General features: G+C 58.2%; 3 protein-coding genes across 3 annotated transcripts; all 3 read right to left on the bottom strand.

The window, feature by feature from the left end:
* Window positions 1-571: 571 nt before the first annotated feature.
* ABB37_02950 (putative phospholipid-translocating P-type ATPase (flippase)) lies at window positions 572-4,891 on the bottom strand (the record flags this gene model as incomplete). The annotated part of the gene is made up of 1 exon (XM_015800119.1): window positions 572-4,891. The coding sequence occupies one exon, from the start codon at window positions 4,889-4,891 to the stop codon at window positions 572-574; it is 4,320 nt and encodes a 1,439-aa protein (XP_015661721.1).
* Window positions 4,892-5,863: 972 nt separating this feature from the next.
* ABB37_02951 (hypothetical protein) lies at window positions 5,864-10,930 on the bottom strand (the record flags this gene model as incomplete). Its single annotated transcript, XM_015800120.1, has 1 exon — window positions 5,864-10,930. One exon carries the CDS (start codon window positions 10,928-10,930, stop codon window positions 5,864-5,866), a length of 5,067 nt encoding a protein of 1,688 aa, XP_015661722.1.
* Window positions 10,931-11,980: 1,050 nt separating this feature from the next.
* On the bottom strand, window positions 11,981-15,473 carry ABB37_02952 (tubulin-tyrosine ligase-like protein; the record flags this gene model as incomplete). Its single annotated transcript, XM_015800121.1, has 1 exon — window positions 11,981-15,473. The coding sequence occupies exon 1, from the start codon at window positions 14,129-14,131 to the stop codon at window positions 11,981-11,983; it is 2,151 nt and encodes a 716-aa protein (XP_015661723.1). The 5' UTR covers window positions 14,132-15,473.
* Window positions 15,474-15,830: the final 357 nt, after the last annotated feature.

Below are 15,830 nucleotides of genomic sequence, written 5' to 3' on the forward strand. Positions count from 1 at the left end.
GCCAGATGTGAAAAAGTAGGAACAGCATTGATCGACGCAGCTGCTTTGCGCCGTGTAACAAGACTCAAACTGTATCACTGCTGGCTGAGTGCCAACCCCAACAGTTTCTTAGAGGCCCTTCTCGACTTATGCGGGCACGTCATCACAACGCTCCTGTCATGGTGTATATGAGAGAGAGAGATGCTGAAAGGAGTTCGCCTACCCAAGAGGATACCCAAACGGTTTGATTGCGTTGGGCATCCCAACCACACAGACACGCAGGCCACTTCGCCACAGCGCACAGTGTTTTCTTCTCCACTACGTTTGCAAAGTCCAGCGAGTGAGAAATACTCCTCTAGCTTGCTCTTCGGTTCTTACTTTGGGCGTGCAGTGACGCCCCACGCAACAAGATGAAGGCAACGCACAAGAGCGTTCATCCTTTCGAAGTTAAGAAAAACAAAACTCGACAAAATGAAAGAGAGCAAAGAGAAAAGCATCACAAGCTCAGCGAATGGTTTTGGTGGCCTTTCTGCAGCGAAGACATCATCCACTCCCGCGTGCTCCAGAAAAAAAAAAGGGTAACCTCCTGCAGTTAAATGAGGTCATCCCGCGCGTCCCCCTCACTGCGAAGTGTAGCGGCAGCTCGACTGCATGTGATGGAGGGTGACTCCGGCACGGCGTGGAACCACCGCACCCACCGCGACTGTCCTTGTCGGTGATCTTTCTCGCCGAGAAGCAAACGCTGACGCTTCACCTCGGCTCGCCGCAGCGTGTCGCGCGGGTTGGGGTGCAGCACGGCCAACACCGTGAAGTAAATGAGGCTCGGCACCACCAGCGCTGCGGCCACCCCCACGGCAGCCAAGATGCCGACGTTGTCGAGAGACCGGCGGAAGACGCCGTAGTACTGCAAGGCCGGTCGATCACTGTAGACGAGCGTGGAGTAGACGTAGAAGAGCGGCATGCCAATCAGCATGAGCACGTTCAGCGGGGTCACCGAATGCGACTCCCACCACACCGTGAAGAGCTGCGACAGCATCAGCGCTGTGTACGCCACGCTGAAGGTGACGTCCTTCGACGCCGTCCCGCCGCTCCCCGCGTAGACAAAGGCCGCACCGTAGATGTGCGTGCACAGCCACAGCAGAAAGACGGACTGCAGCACGCCTCGCAGCACAAAGGAAACAAAAAACTCAGCGGGGTCCACGTCGACGGCGTGCCGAGTCAGCTTGTAGAGGTACGGGTTGCGCTCCAGCACCACCCGCGGCGCACAGCGGTCAAGGCAGTACAAAATTGTCTGCGGCAGCGTGTAGAAGCCGTTCCACATGGTGAGCGAGAAGCTGTTCCAGAAGGTGCCGCCGGACGCGTGCGTGCCGACGACGTTGTAGGCGAGTTGAATAAAGGAGATGAGCATCGATTTGTAAAAGCTGTACTTGATGACGTAGGCGGTGCGTGCGTACGCCTGCTGCCCATGCACGAAGAGCAGCGCACGCAGGTCGGAGAACTGCGTAATAGAGAAGTCGGCGGCACGGGCTGCCTGCTGACCTTCCCTGCCGGCAATCCCGATCCCAACGTGAGCCTCTTGCAGCATCGCCACATCGTTGCCGCCGTCACCGACGGAGAGCGTCATGAAGCCGCGGTGACGCACAAAGTGGGTGATGGCCGCCTTCTGACTCGGCGTGGTGCGGGCGCAGATGACGCTGCGACAGCGACTGGAGAGGAGTGCAAAGCGCTCCCGCACCGTCGAGTCGTGGAGGATCGCCTCCAGCACCGCGCCGCCCTGCACAATGAGCACCGCCGGACGTACTGTCTCCCTACTCACCCTGCCCTGAGACGTACAAGGATCACCACCTCGGTGAGCAGTGTTGGATGCGTCTCCGCAACCCTCTTGAGCACGCGTGGCTCCTGTTGCACTGCCGCCTTCTTCGTTGCGCTGCATCGTCAGCAGAGACGTGTTCGACATGGTGGCTGCCTCACTCGCATCAAAGCGGAGCACGCGGGTCTCAAGCTCCTTCCCGCACGCCCGTGCGGCGGCTTTCGTCCAGCTGCTCAGCCGCCACAGGCTCCGCCGCATAGCGCCCTTGCTGTCCGTCAACGGAGGCAGTACCTCCAAAGGGAACTCCAGCAGGTCCCGTCGCCAGTCCTGCGCTGCACTCGAAGAAACAGCAGCGGTACTACTACCCGTGCATCCGCCTCCACTGCCTTCACCGATGCAGATCACACGATCTCCTGCTTGATAGAGGCCGCACGACAGCCCAATTTGCTGCGCCGTTTCCATCTTGTCCCCGGTCAGCATCCACACCTTGATGCCGGCAACGAGCATGTCGCTGATCGTCTCCCGCACGTCCTCCTGCAACTTGTCCTCGATTGCCGTGATGCCGAGAATTTCGATATTGATCTCCATCTGATCACGCAACGCGTCGAGACGCGCCTGCCGGCCTTCAGTCAAGCAGTTCGCCTCCTCCACGGCCTGCAGAAAGCGTGTCAGCTGCTCGTGTGATATCTCCTTCCGGCCAACCAGCAGCGTGCGCAGTCCTCGATGAGCGTACAAAGAGAGCTTTGCGGCGCAGTCTGCGTTGAGAGGCGGGTCTGTCATTTCGGCGGGCGACGACGCCGTCGATGAGGGAAGAGGCGAGGCGGCCATGGATAGCACCCGATCATCTGCGCCCTTCACGACGAACCAAATCCGCGCCGTCTCGGGCTCCTCGACGAGCACACCCATCGACTTCTTCTCGGAGGAAAAAGGGAAAGTGTGATGAATAACCCACATCTCATCCGAGGACGTGGACGTCACGCGAGGCAGCCGTCGTGACGGTGGAGCACCGCGGTGGTACACGCGCAGCGTCGCCCGTCGCTCATTGCGCGCAACAAGAGACACACCCAGCTTCCGCATGCCGTGGCACAGCGCAACCTCGTCCGGCGAGGCAGCGTGGTAGACAACCTCCGGTGCACCACTGAGGTACGCGTCGTCTTCCGTCAATGAGCGAGAGGCGCGGACGACCTCGACGGTGTTGCACAGCGCCACCATCTGCGCAAAGAGGCGAATGGCGGACAACGCTGAGGCATCCCCAGCGGTGAGGGCTTCCGGCACCGTCACACACGTATCAGCTAGCGATGCCACGGAGATGTGGTAGCCGGGGCTTACCGTGACGCTGTCCACCACCATCACATTTTGCGTCAGCGTGCCGGTTTTGTCCGACAGCACGTAATCAATTTGGCCCAAGTCTTCCAAGATGCTCGAGTTTTTGACTTTGCAACCGGCGCTGTCGGGCATCGCAGCGAGCATGCGCTGCAGGGAGTTCGCGTGGACCGGCCGCGGTGTGTCACCGACGACGGCGTGTCGCATGGCGCTGTCCCACTCCACGGTGTTGGCCATGTAGTACTTGCACACATCCACCACGAACTTGAAGGAGACCGGAATCATCACCGTTGTCAACAGGAAGAAGCGCAGGGGGTAGATGATGGCGGACCCCCCGGTCTCGTTCGCGGGCTGTGGTAAGTACCAGATGTGCCTGTGCACGTTGCGGTTCGCCTCGTAGCCAAGGAAGCCAAAGATGAACGCATTCAGCAGCTGGCATAAAAAGATGTAGATGGAGTAGCGACTCACATCCTTGTCGATCTGGGCCCACTTGACGGGTGGGGCGCGCTTGTTCATCCCGCATTTGGTGTCGTCACCCGTGTACACCGCCACACACACAACCTGCGCCACGTTCTTCAGAACACAAGACTGAGGCAGCAAGTGGTGGTGGGAGAGCGGGACGTGCATCACGCGCTGCTCCGGTGAATCAGGCGTGGTGGCGGCGGCGCTCTGCAGAATGTCCGCACGGCCTTCGAAGGATTCCACCATGGCGGACGGCGGCGGGCACTCGAGAGACAGCTGCGCCACCGCTGCCGCTACACTTGACGGTGGCGGTGGTTCCGTGAGGGAGGGCGTGGGGCAGAGCGTGTGCACCTGCCGCGCCCCCGCCTCCGCCGCCACCGTCCACCACTGCACCTGTTCCTTCGGCTTGAGGTCGATCTCGCCGTCGAGGTTGTCGGTGCGGATGTACAACGACGATGTCGACCCAACGACCACCACGTCACACGGGATCTCGTCATCTTCCGCCAGCAGGAGCACGTCGCCGACGCAGATGTCGGCGTTTCGACGCGACACCCAGGCATTCTGCGCCGCGTCGAGTGCGGTGCGCTGCTGATTGTTGTAGGTAAAGTCCTGCCGGTGCCGCTTCACGTCGTCGTAGCCTTCCTTCACCGCGGTGAGCGTAAAGGCAAAGAGCAGAGGGAGTAGCGTGGAGAGCGGGCTGACAGGGGCAATGACCGAGATAAATTGGAGCATCGCCACCAGCAGAAAGTAAAAGTTCAGCGGCCGGCTAAACTGCTCGTACAAATTCTTGAAGATGAAGTTCTGAAGCGTGTAGCGACTGTTGATGACGAGATTGTTGCAGTAGCGACTCGCCGTCGCCTCATCCAGAGGATGGATGACGCGCATTCCGAGATTCACAAACTCGTTAGAATGCGCCGAGGCTTTCGACGACGTTCGAGCCCCACAATGACGCGTGCGGCGAGCGGACGACCCGTCCTGTCCATCGCGCAATCGACTGCTGCAAAACTGCTGCACGCTCCGAATACAGCCGAGACAACGCCACACCACCCGTCGATACGAGAAGCCTCGCGGTGGGCCGATCGAGCTCGACTTCGTCGCTGCGTCGTCCAACGTGCTCGTCTCCGCACTGGTGTACTCCTCGCTGGCTTCAAGGAAACGCGCCTGTTGCTGCTGCTGTTGGGAAAGTGTGCAGGTGAAGCGTCGCTGCAGCGCTAATTGAGGACTGCCGTGACCACTGCCAGCCGTAGAGAAAATAGGTGAGGTAGCAGCGGATACCGTGGGCGAGAAAGCAGGAAACGTTCGGGGCCCGCTAGACATGGGCGTGACACCACGTAGACCGCGGGTGCCAACGGTCGCACCTGTTTGATGGTGGTTAGCGGCGCAGGCGGCGCCCGGCGGAGCGGCTTCACGCCAGTCACAATTACCGCTGAAATGGCAGCACTGTCGCTGGAGGGGGGTGAGGGTATGAGGAGGGTAGAGGGCGCAGAACACAGCGAGAAGGACACGGAGCCGCTCAGCGTTTTGTCCTCAACGATCGCCGTGTGAAACGAAGCGGGAACACAAAAGAAGACGCAACCAAGACAAAATAATAATAATAGTAAAGAATCAGAAGATGTCTTGAACTGTGCTGTTGCGGCTGAACGCCACACCACAGCCCCACACTCTTTCGCCAGCGTATTAAAAGAGTGGACAAATGACTAGCTGAACAGAAAGCCGAGATCCCATTTAGGAAAAGATCTACCGTTCGGGGTGTACTGACGCTCGGTGGTACAAGAGGAAGTTGCACCTACAAATATTATGTCTGCTGGAATGACTACGGTGTACTCGATGCCTGACCTAAAAGAAAGAGAGAGAGAGAGAGAAGGAGAAGGTGAACACGTACATCGCCAGGTCGAGTAAAAAATACAGCTACGCATCAAGACCTGCAGTTCTCGGATGGTTACTCCCCTGTGCGAAAGGTGTTAACAGAGGAAAACAAACAAACCAAGGGGAAGAATCGGTAAGAGAGAGAGGAACTGTCCAAGGTGCTCAAAGCATATACCAGCGGAGGCAGCTCCATCAAGAGGCCCTACACACACACACACACACACACCGCCCAACACATGGGTTCTAGGTTCTCGTGGAAACTCCCATGGCACCGAACGGCCTCCCACATTTGCTGTTCGCCTTTTGTCACTGTGGTTCAAGCAGCGGGTCTAATTGGCGCTTCACAGAGCGTTCAGTATATATACATATATTTATCGTCGCAGCGGCAACTGGACGTCACCTCGCACGTCGTTCTCGCGCGCGTCACTTTGGCTTAGGCGCTGAGTGGTCTCCACGCATTTCATGTTGCACGCGCAGTGGATCCTGCAGAAATTCCTTGCGCATTCGCTCGTTGTGCGCGCGTGAATTCTTCTGTTGCTTCTTGCGTATCTGCGCCGCTACCGCCGGTCCCCACTGCTCCTCCAACGAGCAAGCACCTTTACTAGGCTTCTCGGCAGTGTCGGGGCGAGCTGGCGGAAGGCGCAGTGACGGACGACCAGAAGCGGAGCCACCGCTGCGGGCACGACTCGGTTCTCCGTTGGGTATTACCGATGTGAAAGAAGACGGCGGAGCAGTCGGGTTTGCTTTCATCGGGAGCACAACCGCCGACGGTGGCACATCAAACGGCACCGCGGCCACCTCCCGCGCAGAGTCCACCACGGTGTGTAGCAGCAACTCCACGGGTACCAGCGCCGATGGATCCTCCGTGAGCCAGTCATTCACGTTCACCTTCGCAAACGCCTGCTCATCCTCCGCATTGAACGCAACGTCCGCGGCATCGCGGCTGTGCAGCAGGCGGTGCAAACGAGACCGCAATGCGGCGCCGCGCCACACCGGCTGAATGCGGCGCGCCGCCATCTCTTTGCGAAACACCTCCGACTGCCGGTGCGCAGCCTGCAGCGCGTGCAGCTCCCGCCGCGCCCGGCGTACGAGCACGCGTGCGAGGAGCCACTCCGCAAGGTAGGCCCGCGCCAGCCTCTGCAGGTGGTCCTCCTCTCGCTGCCGGTACGTGCAGTGCGTCTCGTGCCGGTTGGAGAAGACCGTAGAGCCCGAGGTGAGAGAGGGCGTCTGCGACTCACCTGCGCACCGCCCCGCAACGGTGAGCCAGGTGGAAAGCGTCGCGTGGTCTAGCTTGAACAGCGCTACCTCCCTCGCGTGTTCGGCCCGCCGCGTGTCGCGCTGCGCAGCGGTAATGCCATACAGGGCGGTGACTGCGGCAGCGGCGCTCTCTGCCTCTCGCGCCGCCGTCATGGTCGCCTCCCACCCCTTCGCGCGGTTCAACTCTCGTGAAAGCAGCGCCTCTTGCAGCTCCCGTTCATCTTGCGCGTGCTGCATCATCGCATCCCAGCACAACGCCGCAAAGACTTCGCGATACGACTCCGTCGGACCGGGTACAGGGGAAGCAAGGAAGCCAACGTTCAATTCGTTGCCTACGGCGTAAGGGTGTCCGGTGCAAGCCTCAATGACCAGCTGTGCCGCATTGCGTATCGCCCCCACCGCCGCCTCTGCAACACCATGCACCGGCATACTGTGGGAGTGGCTTTGTTTTTCCGTTTGGCGCCGTACAGGGACGTTGTTCAGCTCCTCTAGCCGAGGTAGCATGCCGCACAGCAATCGCGTGCTTTGTCGCGCCGCCTCAGAGTCGCCTTCTGGGAAGAGCGGGTTGCCGCTGAGGTCAACCACTTGCAAGTGTCGACACGACCCAAGCGGGAGGAGGGCGCTCACTGTGGACAGTAAATTGTGCGACAGCTTCACCGATTCCAGCCGTGGGCAACGCTGCAGGCCGCGGATGTCGGTCAGTTTGTTTCCCTCCGCCTGCAGGACGCGCAACAGCGGCAGCGCCGCCATCGCCTCCGCTTCCAGTTCCGTGAGCTCGTTGTGGTTGATGAAGAGTTGGCTCAGGAACGGACACACAGCCCGAAACGAGAAAGGGAACTTCTGCAGGTGGTTGTGGGAGGCAAAGAGCTTTGTCCACATCGGGACAGGGTTGGCCGTGACGCCGCTGCTCGCCCGTGCCGTAGAATCTTCATCCAACTGATGCAGGTGATTGTTGCCGACATCCAGCTCCCGCAGGAGCGGCAGCCCCTGCAGGCACTGGACAGACGTAAGTTTATTGTGTGCTACCGTGATCCCTCGCAGCTGCGTGCAGGCGGCCAGAGAGTCGAGAGATGCGAGTTCGTTGTCCACCGCCACACAGCGGGTCAACGACGAGGTGGCCATCACACCGAGCGGGTCGAGAGAGGTTAAGTGGTTCGAAGAGACGTCCACCTCGAGAAGGTGGACTTGTTCGGCCAAGGCGTGATGACGAGCAGCGGAAATGTGACGCAGGCGCGGTGAGGAGTGCGCGGAAGCAACGCCGCCGTCGTCCGAAGTGGCAGAGGATGCGGAGACGCATCTGGGGGCGGGGTACTGGACGTCGCCGCGCTGCTGAGAAGTTTGCCCCGGATCAGCGAAATCGAGCTTCTGCAGCTGCGCGTGCGAGATAGTGAGGCGCTGTAAAAAAGGAAAGGTGCGCACCGCCTGCAGCAGATCCATGCCGCGCAGCGGGTTGCCACTCAGGTCCATGTCCTTCACCAAATTCGCGGCGCCCACGGTGACGCCTGCGCCTCCTTCGCCTTTAAGCTCCAGCAATTGCAGCTGCTGCCACTCAATGGAGTCGATGTTCTCCAGTGAGAGACACCAACGCGCCAGATACTGCGCTGCTTGCGGTGGCTGGCGAACCGCGGCGCTGAAGGCGGACCACAGCAGCTGCAGCAGCTTCTCTGCTGTGAGTGCACCGGCTTCTGTCTCAATGCTGAAGCTCTTCGTGGGCGGGGTTTCCGACACCCGCACAACGTGCCCTGCTGCGTGCGCCACGTCCGTCGATGGCGCAGCGGCCGTGATGTGTCGACGGTACCGCGTCTCCGCCTCGGCAAGAAGCTCACTCACACTCTCCATCTGCTTCCGCTGCCCCACCGCCCACTGCGTCAGCATCGCACGCTCCTGCAAAAGCGGCTCAATACGCCAGCGATACCACGCAGTGCTCCGAAGCTGCGCCGAGATCAGGCCGAGTTTCACACCCGCAGGACCCTCTACTAGGGCCGAACGGCGCTCTTCGAAGGCGTGCCGCAAGGCTGTGAGATACGCACGCGCCGCCGCCGCTTCTCCGCTTTCTCGCTTCTCCGTAGCGGCGACCGCCTGCCCCCTCGCCTCTTCCGCGTCGCGTGTGAGACGCTGAAACGTCAAGGTCTCGTCCTGCAGAAGTTGCTCTCGGTGCACCTCCCACTCCATCACCAGCGTGTACACCAGCGCCTCCGTCTGCTGCAGTCGCCGCAGCTGCTCGACGTGGCGCGCCAGCGCCGCATCTTTCACTCGCGCCGTGGACAACTCCTTCAGAGCGGCCGCCTCTTCGGTGAGGATAACGTGACGGCCACGGAGTGCGTCGTCCTGCAGGGCGGCAAGTTGATCCGTGTAGAGTCCTTGCATCTCCTCCGCGGCCCGGGCCTCGCGCTCCACCAACTCGTCCTCCTTCCGCATGCGACGCTCCTCCTCCGACTCGCAGAGCAGCAGGAAGGACTCGACGGCGGCCTGTCGACGAATGTCCTCGAGAGAAGGAGCGGCAGCCGAATCGGCTGCCGTTGCTGCTACTACGCCATCCGTCTTTGATTCGTTGGAACCCACTTGAAGTTGTTCCTCGTCTTTCCCACCGCTATGGAGGATTGTGCGCTGGGCATCGCGCAGGCCTGTACGCGCACCGTTCATTTGATCCGGTGTGGTGCCACTGTTGTGCGTGTGACGGTCGCGCTCTTGTTGTTCATCGTGGGTCGGCGAGATAAGGATGTCCAGTCGCTCCACAAAGGACGGTAAAGCGACCAAGCCCAGCGCGTCGCGGTTGCTTCTCTTCGCGATTTGACCGCCAAGGCCACGTTGCTGTTCTCCAGTGCGATGATGGTCCAGTTGACGACGCTCATGGGCCTCAACCAGCTGTTGCAGCAGCTGCGTGTCTCGCTGCTCCGCCGCGGCGATGTCCTGTAGCAGGGCGGAGCTGCGGAGGATGAGCAGCGGAATAGACGCCTCCTCTTCCTGCTCCTGCTGCAGCTGTGGCTCTGCTGTTGCGGCGGACTCTGGTGGAGAACTTGGCAGTTGTAACGGCAGAAGTTCACCTTCCTGCGCGGTCAGCGGTGCATCCACTGGTGAGCGCGGTGGCTTCTCGTCCGCTTCACACGTGTCAGCAGCACCCAACCGTGTCACAGAAGACGGAAGTTGCATCTCAAACGCGTAGAGGTACTCAGCCTCTACAGGAAGTGAAAACGACAATGGTTGAACGACAACACCTTCTTCCTGTGACTGACTGTTGGTGGACAGCACGTTGGATGCTGTGCCGTCGGCGGACGACGCCAAGGCTACGCGAAGTCGTTGACAACCCTCTCGCGCACGTTGAAGAAGCTCATGGCTGCGCATGTCGTCGTCATCCCCGTTCAAAACCTCTTCCTTTTCAAAGAACTGATCGACAAAGTCCTCCGAGACAAGAGCTTCGCGCCGCTGGAGCTCCTCGATGCGGCGCTGTACCTCCGCCTCCTGTTGCGCCTGATTGACGGGCGCTGCGAGCACCTCTAACACATCGTCTGCATCGCGCAGCATATCGGCGGTGGTGCCGATCAGCTTACTGAAGTCCGCCTCAGCATCTCCGTGAGTGTCAGGGTAGTGAGAGGACTTAGCCGAAGACGAAGGCGCCTGGACGTCTTTGTCGTCGTCTTCCGGGAGCAAAAGATAGGATGCAAAAGCAGTGGTGGGGATGCCCCGCACGACCAAACTAGCGCGTCGCTCCCACTCCTTGCCGCTTCGCAGGACCGGCGCAAACCGCGAGGAGGAATCCAACTTGTTCCCGCCCATCCCCACTGCGGATGCGGATGGGCCTCCTTTCCCCCTCACGTCGTCGGCGTCTTCAAAAGAGCTCACCAGGCTGCTGATAGGCTGCGCCAGCGATGCCGGAGTGGATCGACTTGGCAGGACGAGAGACGGGGCATGCCGTAGCAGGTACAGCGTTAGAGGGTCCGTATACGCTGCTCGGTCACGTGAATGGCGCCGCCCTTTCAAAGCAGCGGTGGCCTCGCACAGCGCACCCTTTTCTTTAGTGAGTCTACTATCCGCCGCATCCTCCTCCGCTCCCGTGGCTCCTGTGAGAAACACGTCCCCATCTCCAAGACCTGACTTGAAGTGACTTGGAGCTGCCCAGTCGACGCCATCGCCGAACGGTCCCTCCGTTCCGTATTCCGCCAGCAACGCCGCTTCCTCTTGGGCGGAGAGACGGTACACGACGTTGTCGCCCACCCCACCGGAATCTTCGTTCATGGCTAGAAGTTGACAAAAGGAAAAGCAGCAAAGGCAAAGGAAGATATACTACATGCCGCACCCCCCTCCCCCCAAAAAAAAAATAAGAATTGAGTTTATTTATGTGTTCTTCTTCAGTATTTTACACGGAAAGAACTCTACGGACGATTTCCTGAGAATTAGTGAAGCTGTGCACGTATGTGAACGACGCGTTGAGGAGAGCGAAACGGTCAACACGCTTTGGTTGCTTGTGTTTGTCAGAAAGCCGAAGAGAAAGCAAAGCCCAAGGAATGAAAGAGGAGGAGGAGGGAGTGAATAGCAGCAGCAACAAAACCGCGCAGTAGCACACTTCATTTTGTTAGTTGAAAGGAAAAGAAAAACGCGGAAAAAGAAACGCGTTTCCGCGTTAACAAGGACTTCACACCGCCATCACCGACAACACACCGCAACTACATAATGTGCCTCCAACAACGCAAGCAAACAAGAAACAAAAGCACCCCTTGTCTTGTTCTACTGCCCGAACAAGCTCGCACAACTCGGCTCGCGAGGCTGTTTGCGGATCCCATTGTGTACATATCTTTCAATGTTAGTGGAAGGCCACTTTTGACGTGCGGCGGAGTCAAACCGCTGCAGCAGAAGAATAACAACAAAAAACAATCAGTGATAATAATGGTGATAGTACGAAGAGTACAAAGCAACTACGCGAACAAATCTCTCCGAGACGCGCACGCTCCAGGGAAAGTACAAAACAGATAAAAAAAAACAATACTGACGCCGGCAAAAGGATCTCTTTAGTGTGGTTCAAAGCGAATACGGGCACAGGCGTACCTGGCGATCCCAAGCTTGTCTTGTGTGGAAAAGTACATGCTAAAAACCAAAGGACCTGTGAACCTCACAGACCGCGACCTGCTTAAGCGCAAGCGAGTTATCAACAAGAGAAGAGAAGAAGCTACAAACACTGTGTGCCGAGGCGAAAAGGTTGTAGACAAATGCAATCATTCAAAAACACCACAAAGACAACGAAGATAATCGTTCTACAAACGTGTACATCACCTTTCGTCTCGCTTCCCTCTACGAAGACTCAAGGGCCCACAAATCCTGCGGCGTCAGCACTTTGGTCTTATTGTAGAAGCGCACGTCGTCCATATAAGCGGGGCGGCTGCACAGGGAGTCCAGCGGATGCTCAGCGTGCGAGAGCGGCGTGAACGGCGCGACGCGAAACACGCCCTCGCCCATCGCGGCGTGAGAAAAGCCCGGCACCGGTTTGGCTGGGAAAATTCGCTGAAACCCACGCGCGTAGGCGAGCTCGTCCTTCAAACGCAGCTGCACCTCATCGCGTGAGATGGCGACACCCTTCGAGAAGGAGCCGTCGTCGCCCTGCGTCCCTGCGGTGCAGCTGTTCACGAGTGTCCTCTCTGCGGGGCTCAGTGGTTGCTGCAGCTGATCGCGCAGGGCCGCAGAGTTCCACAGCGAATCGCCCGGCTTCACGGTTCGCTCAAACGGCTCGATCATCGCGATGTTCAGCAAATCCGCCACGACGTTCGTCTTGGTCGCGTAGTCGAACGGAGAGCTGCTCTCGAGCGAGGGCAGCGTGTTCACCTCAATGAGGAAAGGGTTCAGCTGCGCATCCAACATGACGTCGAAGCCGTACAGCTCAAAGTAGTGCCCGGGCATCATCACCCGCGACACGGCGGAGTCGATGACAGGGCGAGCCGCCATCAACGTACGCGTGATGAGCTGCGCGATGTTCTCCCTCACCTTGTCCGACGGCCGTCGCAGCGTCGGCCCTGCCGATTCTGCTTCTTGCGCGTCAATGCAGTCCCAGAGACGCTGCAGCGGCCATTTCAGCTGGGGCGGCGCTACCATCGCGACGGCGCTCTCCTCTGCAGCGGCGGTGAGAGAGAGGCGCTGGCGACTCTGATCGCCCATCGACATGAGAGACGACGCCGACGACACACCTGCAGCCACGGCTTCCTGTGCTGCAACGTACTTGCGACCCACCGAATAATTCGTCAAGTGGCGAAATCGATCGTGGAGGTGTTTCCCGAACGCGCCAGCACGTGCCGCAAGGCTCGGGGCAGCAGCAGCAGCGGCGGCGGCGGCCTTGAGGACCATCTCGGAGGACTCGCCGTCTTCCGTCTCCGCAAGGGCAATGTCGATGTGCGTAGAGGTCGGCGCGGCCTTGTCGGTGTACGACTCCGCCGCCAGTCGCACCAGGCCCTCCTCGTGCCAGTACACCGTCAGCGGGTTGTAGGACGTGACGGCGACGTAGAGGCGGAGGTCCATCTTCCGCCCTTCCACCAAAAACGGGTTCTCAATGTACTCCTGCACCACGTAGCTGCGAAAGAGACGACCAGACTCTCTACACGCCGCCTTCGCCTCGATCTGCCGCATCACTCCTTCCCACGAGGCCGCGTTGCGCTCACCGCCGTCCGAGATGAGAATGCCACGGCCGCAGCTGCCGCGCGCCGGCTTCCAGATAAAGTGCATGCCGGGCGGGGCCGCCTTCATCGTGGCTATGAGGCTCTCCTTCTCCTGGGGGTAGAACCAGGTGCGGGGCATGAAGCCGTACCGCATGCGCGCCTCTTCCCGCTCGCCGGGCGTCGTCGCGACCGCCTCGGCGTGCTGCTGGGCGTTGCGCACGTTGACGGCCATCCCGCGCTTGCAGCCCAAGTTGGCGTGACTCAGCGGGTAGTGATTAAAGCGCTGATACGGATTGACGATGGTCAGGGTGTCGCGGTACGCTGCCTGCTCCTGCGTGAACACGGGCGGGAAGCCCAGGCACGAAGACGTCACGGCTGTGCTGGCGGTCGTGGAGCGCATCATCTCGCGAAAAGGCATGGAGCGGCCCCAGAGCAGGTTGCTGGCGATGTCGTAGCGACCCGCCGGCACGCGGCGAAAGCCTGCCTTCAGCAGCGGCAGGCGCAGCGCGTAATACTCGCAGGAGGACGACGTGATGTTGAACAAGGGAAGCGCTGCTCCGAGGCGGGTCGGCTGGAACGCGTAGGTCGGGTGCTGCTCGTCGCGCATGCGAGGGAAATAGAAGCTGGGCTTGCGATGGGGGCTGCTGGACGGCTTCAGGTGCACCGGCATCGGTGGCACCGACTCCGTGCGCTGCGCTCCGTACGACGAAGAAGCCGCGCCATCGCTGTGAAGTGCGTGCGACGCAGCGGCAGCAACAACTGCCGTGGTGCGGAGGAAAAGAAGATTCGTGCGAAGCATATCGGATTATTCTGTCTATGTGCAACCACAACCGTGCAATAGGCCGTGTCTACTGTATTATTAGTTTTCTCTGTTTGAAACGAAGTTAGGCGGCACCTTCCGCCGTCTCAGCAAATATTGTATTCAACTTGTTCAACGATACACCGCAGGTGCACGGTGGGCCTTCTTCAAAAACCGGTAAAGCGAACACGGAGCCGTCACGCACACACACACACACAACAGAGAGAGAGAGAGAGAGAGAGAAATCAATTCCCTTAATTAGTTTAATTATCAAAGATTATCCAGCCCACGCCAAAGTTGTCGAATCGTATGAGTGCAACACACGCAAAAAGACAAAAACCAGAATGCTATGAAGCGCAGCGAGATCGCATTTCGCTACGTTGATTTGAGAAACAAAACAGCCAGTAATGTGTTCAGGTCAGCGTCAACGAACGCTGCAGTATCCGTCCACGAAACGGAAGAGCTCTTCAGATTTGAAAACAATAACAATAATCTCGGTGAAAGCTAAACCGTCGATCACGTAGCCTTTCGAGCGAAAATAGATAAATAAATAAAAATGTTACCAGTGAATGAGCGTTGCAGCTCTCGCCCTACAGGAGCAGAACACAGGTAAAACAACAATAAAAAAGGCCTTTTTTGGAAAAGAAAAAGAAGAGTCAGAGACGTCAACGAAGGAACCCGTTCAGACGTTCTCACAGTTGTACCGCGATACAAAAACGATACTCGTCCGAACAGCCCTCTTTTTGACCGACACGACAAAGACTTTGAAGTGCAGCGCGGCCAGAAATTTGATGGCACCACAGGAAATAGAAGAAAATAGTTTTGTATTTATTTGCGTGACACCACTTTCGAGATCACGGAAGCTGGGAAGATAACACCAACGATGAAGAACAAAAGTCCAGTAGAAGTAATCTCTAGTTTCCAGAAAAGGATTTTAGTAATTCTGTAAAACGACTTTGCCCAAGAAGAAAGACAGCTCTTAACAGTAAAGAGCTTTCAAACAAGTCGAAAAAGGTAGGCTTTGTTTACATTAACGGAAACAAAGAAAAACGTCAAGAGAGGTTCGGTGCTCTCTACTCTAACGCTTCACACGCGCAGCCGAACCACCTCCAGTGAAAATAAGAGCAATAAAAGAGTAGGGATATCGTGGAAGGCACAAACAAACACACACAAGATCACAAACGCCGCCTAGCGGAAGAGAGAGAACAGAGTGTACAAAAAAGGGAGTTTAGGTAGAAGCGGTGACTTCGAGGTTTCTTCGATGACCTTGCAACGTAGAAAACAGCTCGTGAACTGAACGGAAAGTAGAACTGTGAAAAATAAAAGGGAATCGGTGGATTACTTGGATGCAGTGAAGAACGTGCACGTGAGGTAAAAGGAAGAGGAGGAATGAGAGGAGATGCAATGAGAAAGACGCAGGGGGAGCGAGATTGACAAGCAGCATATACACAATTATTTCTGTCGGCCCATTTGAATATATCATTTGTTATTGTTCAGATTAGGAGGAGGCAGCAGAACTCCCCAGACGCTTTCCGACCACGCAACTCCCTCGTCGATGATGACAACGTGCCGGCGACAACATCAACGACGACGGTGCTCACCAAAGCATCATCTGTGAACAACGGAATCTTGGTGAACGCGTTCTGCTCCACGCAACAAAATTATTGTTGTGTTTTACTTTTTTGGCTAAAATTGGCTA

Source organism: Leptomonas pyrrhocoris (assembly GCF_001293395.1).
Source record: "Leptomonas pyrrhocoris isolate H10 chromosome Unknown, whole genome shotgun sequence".
Classification (NCBI taxonomy): Eukaryota; Euglenozoa; class Kinetoplastea; order Trypanosomatida; family Trypanosomatidae; genus Leptomonas; species Leptomonas pyrrhocoris.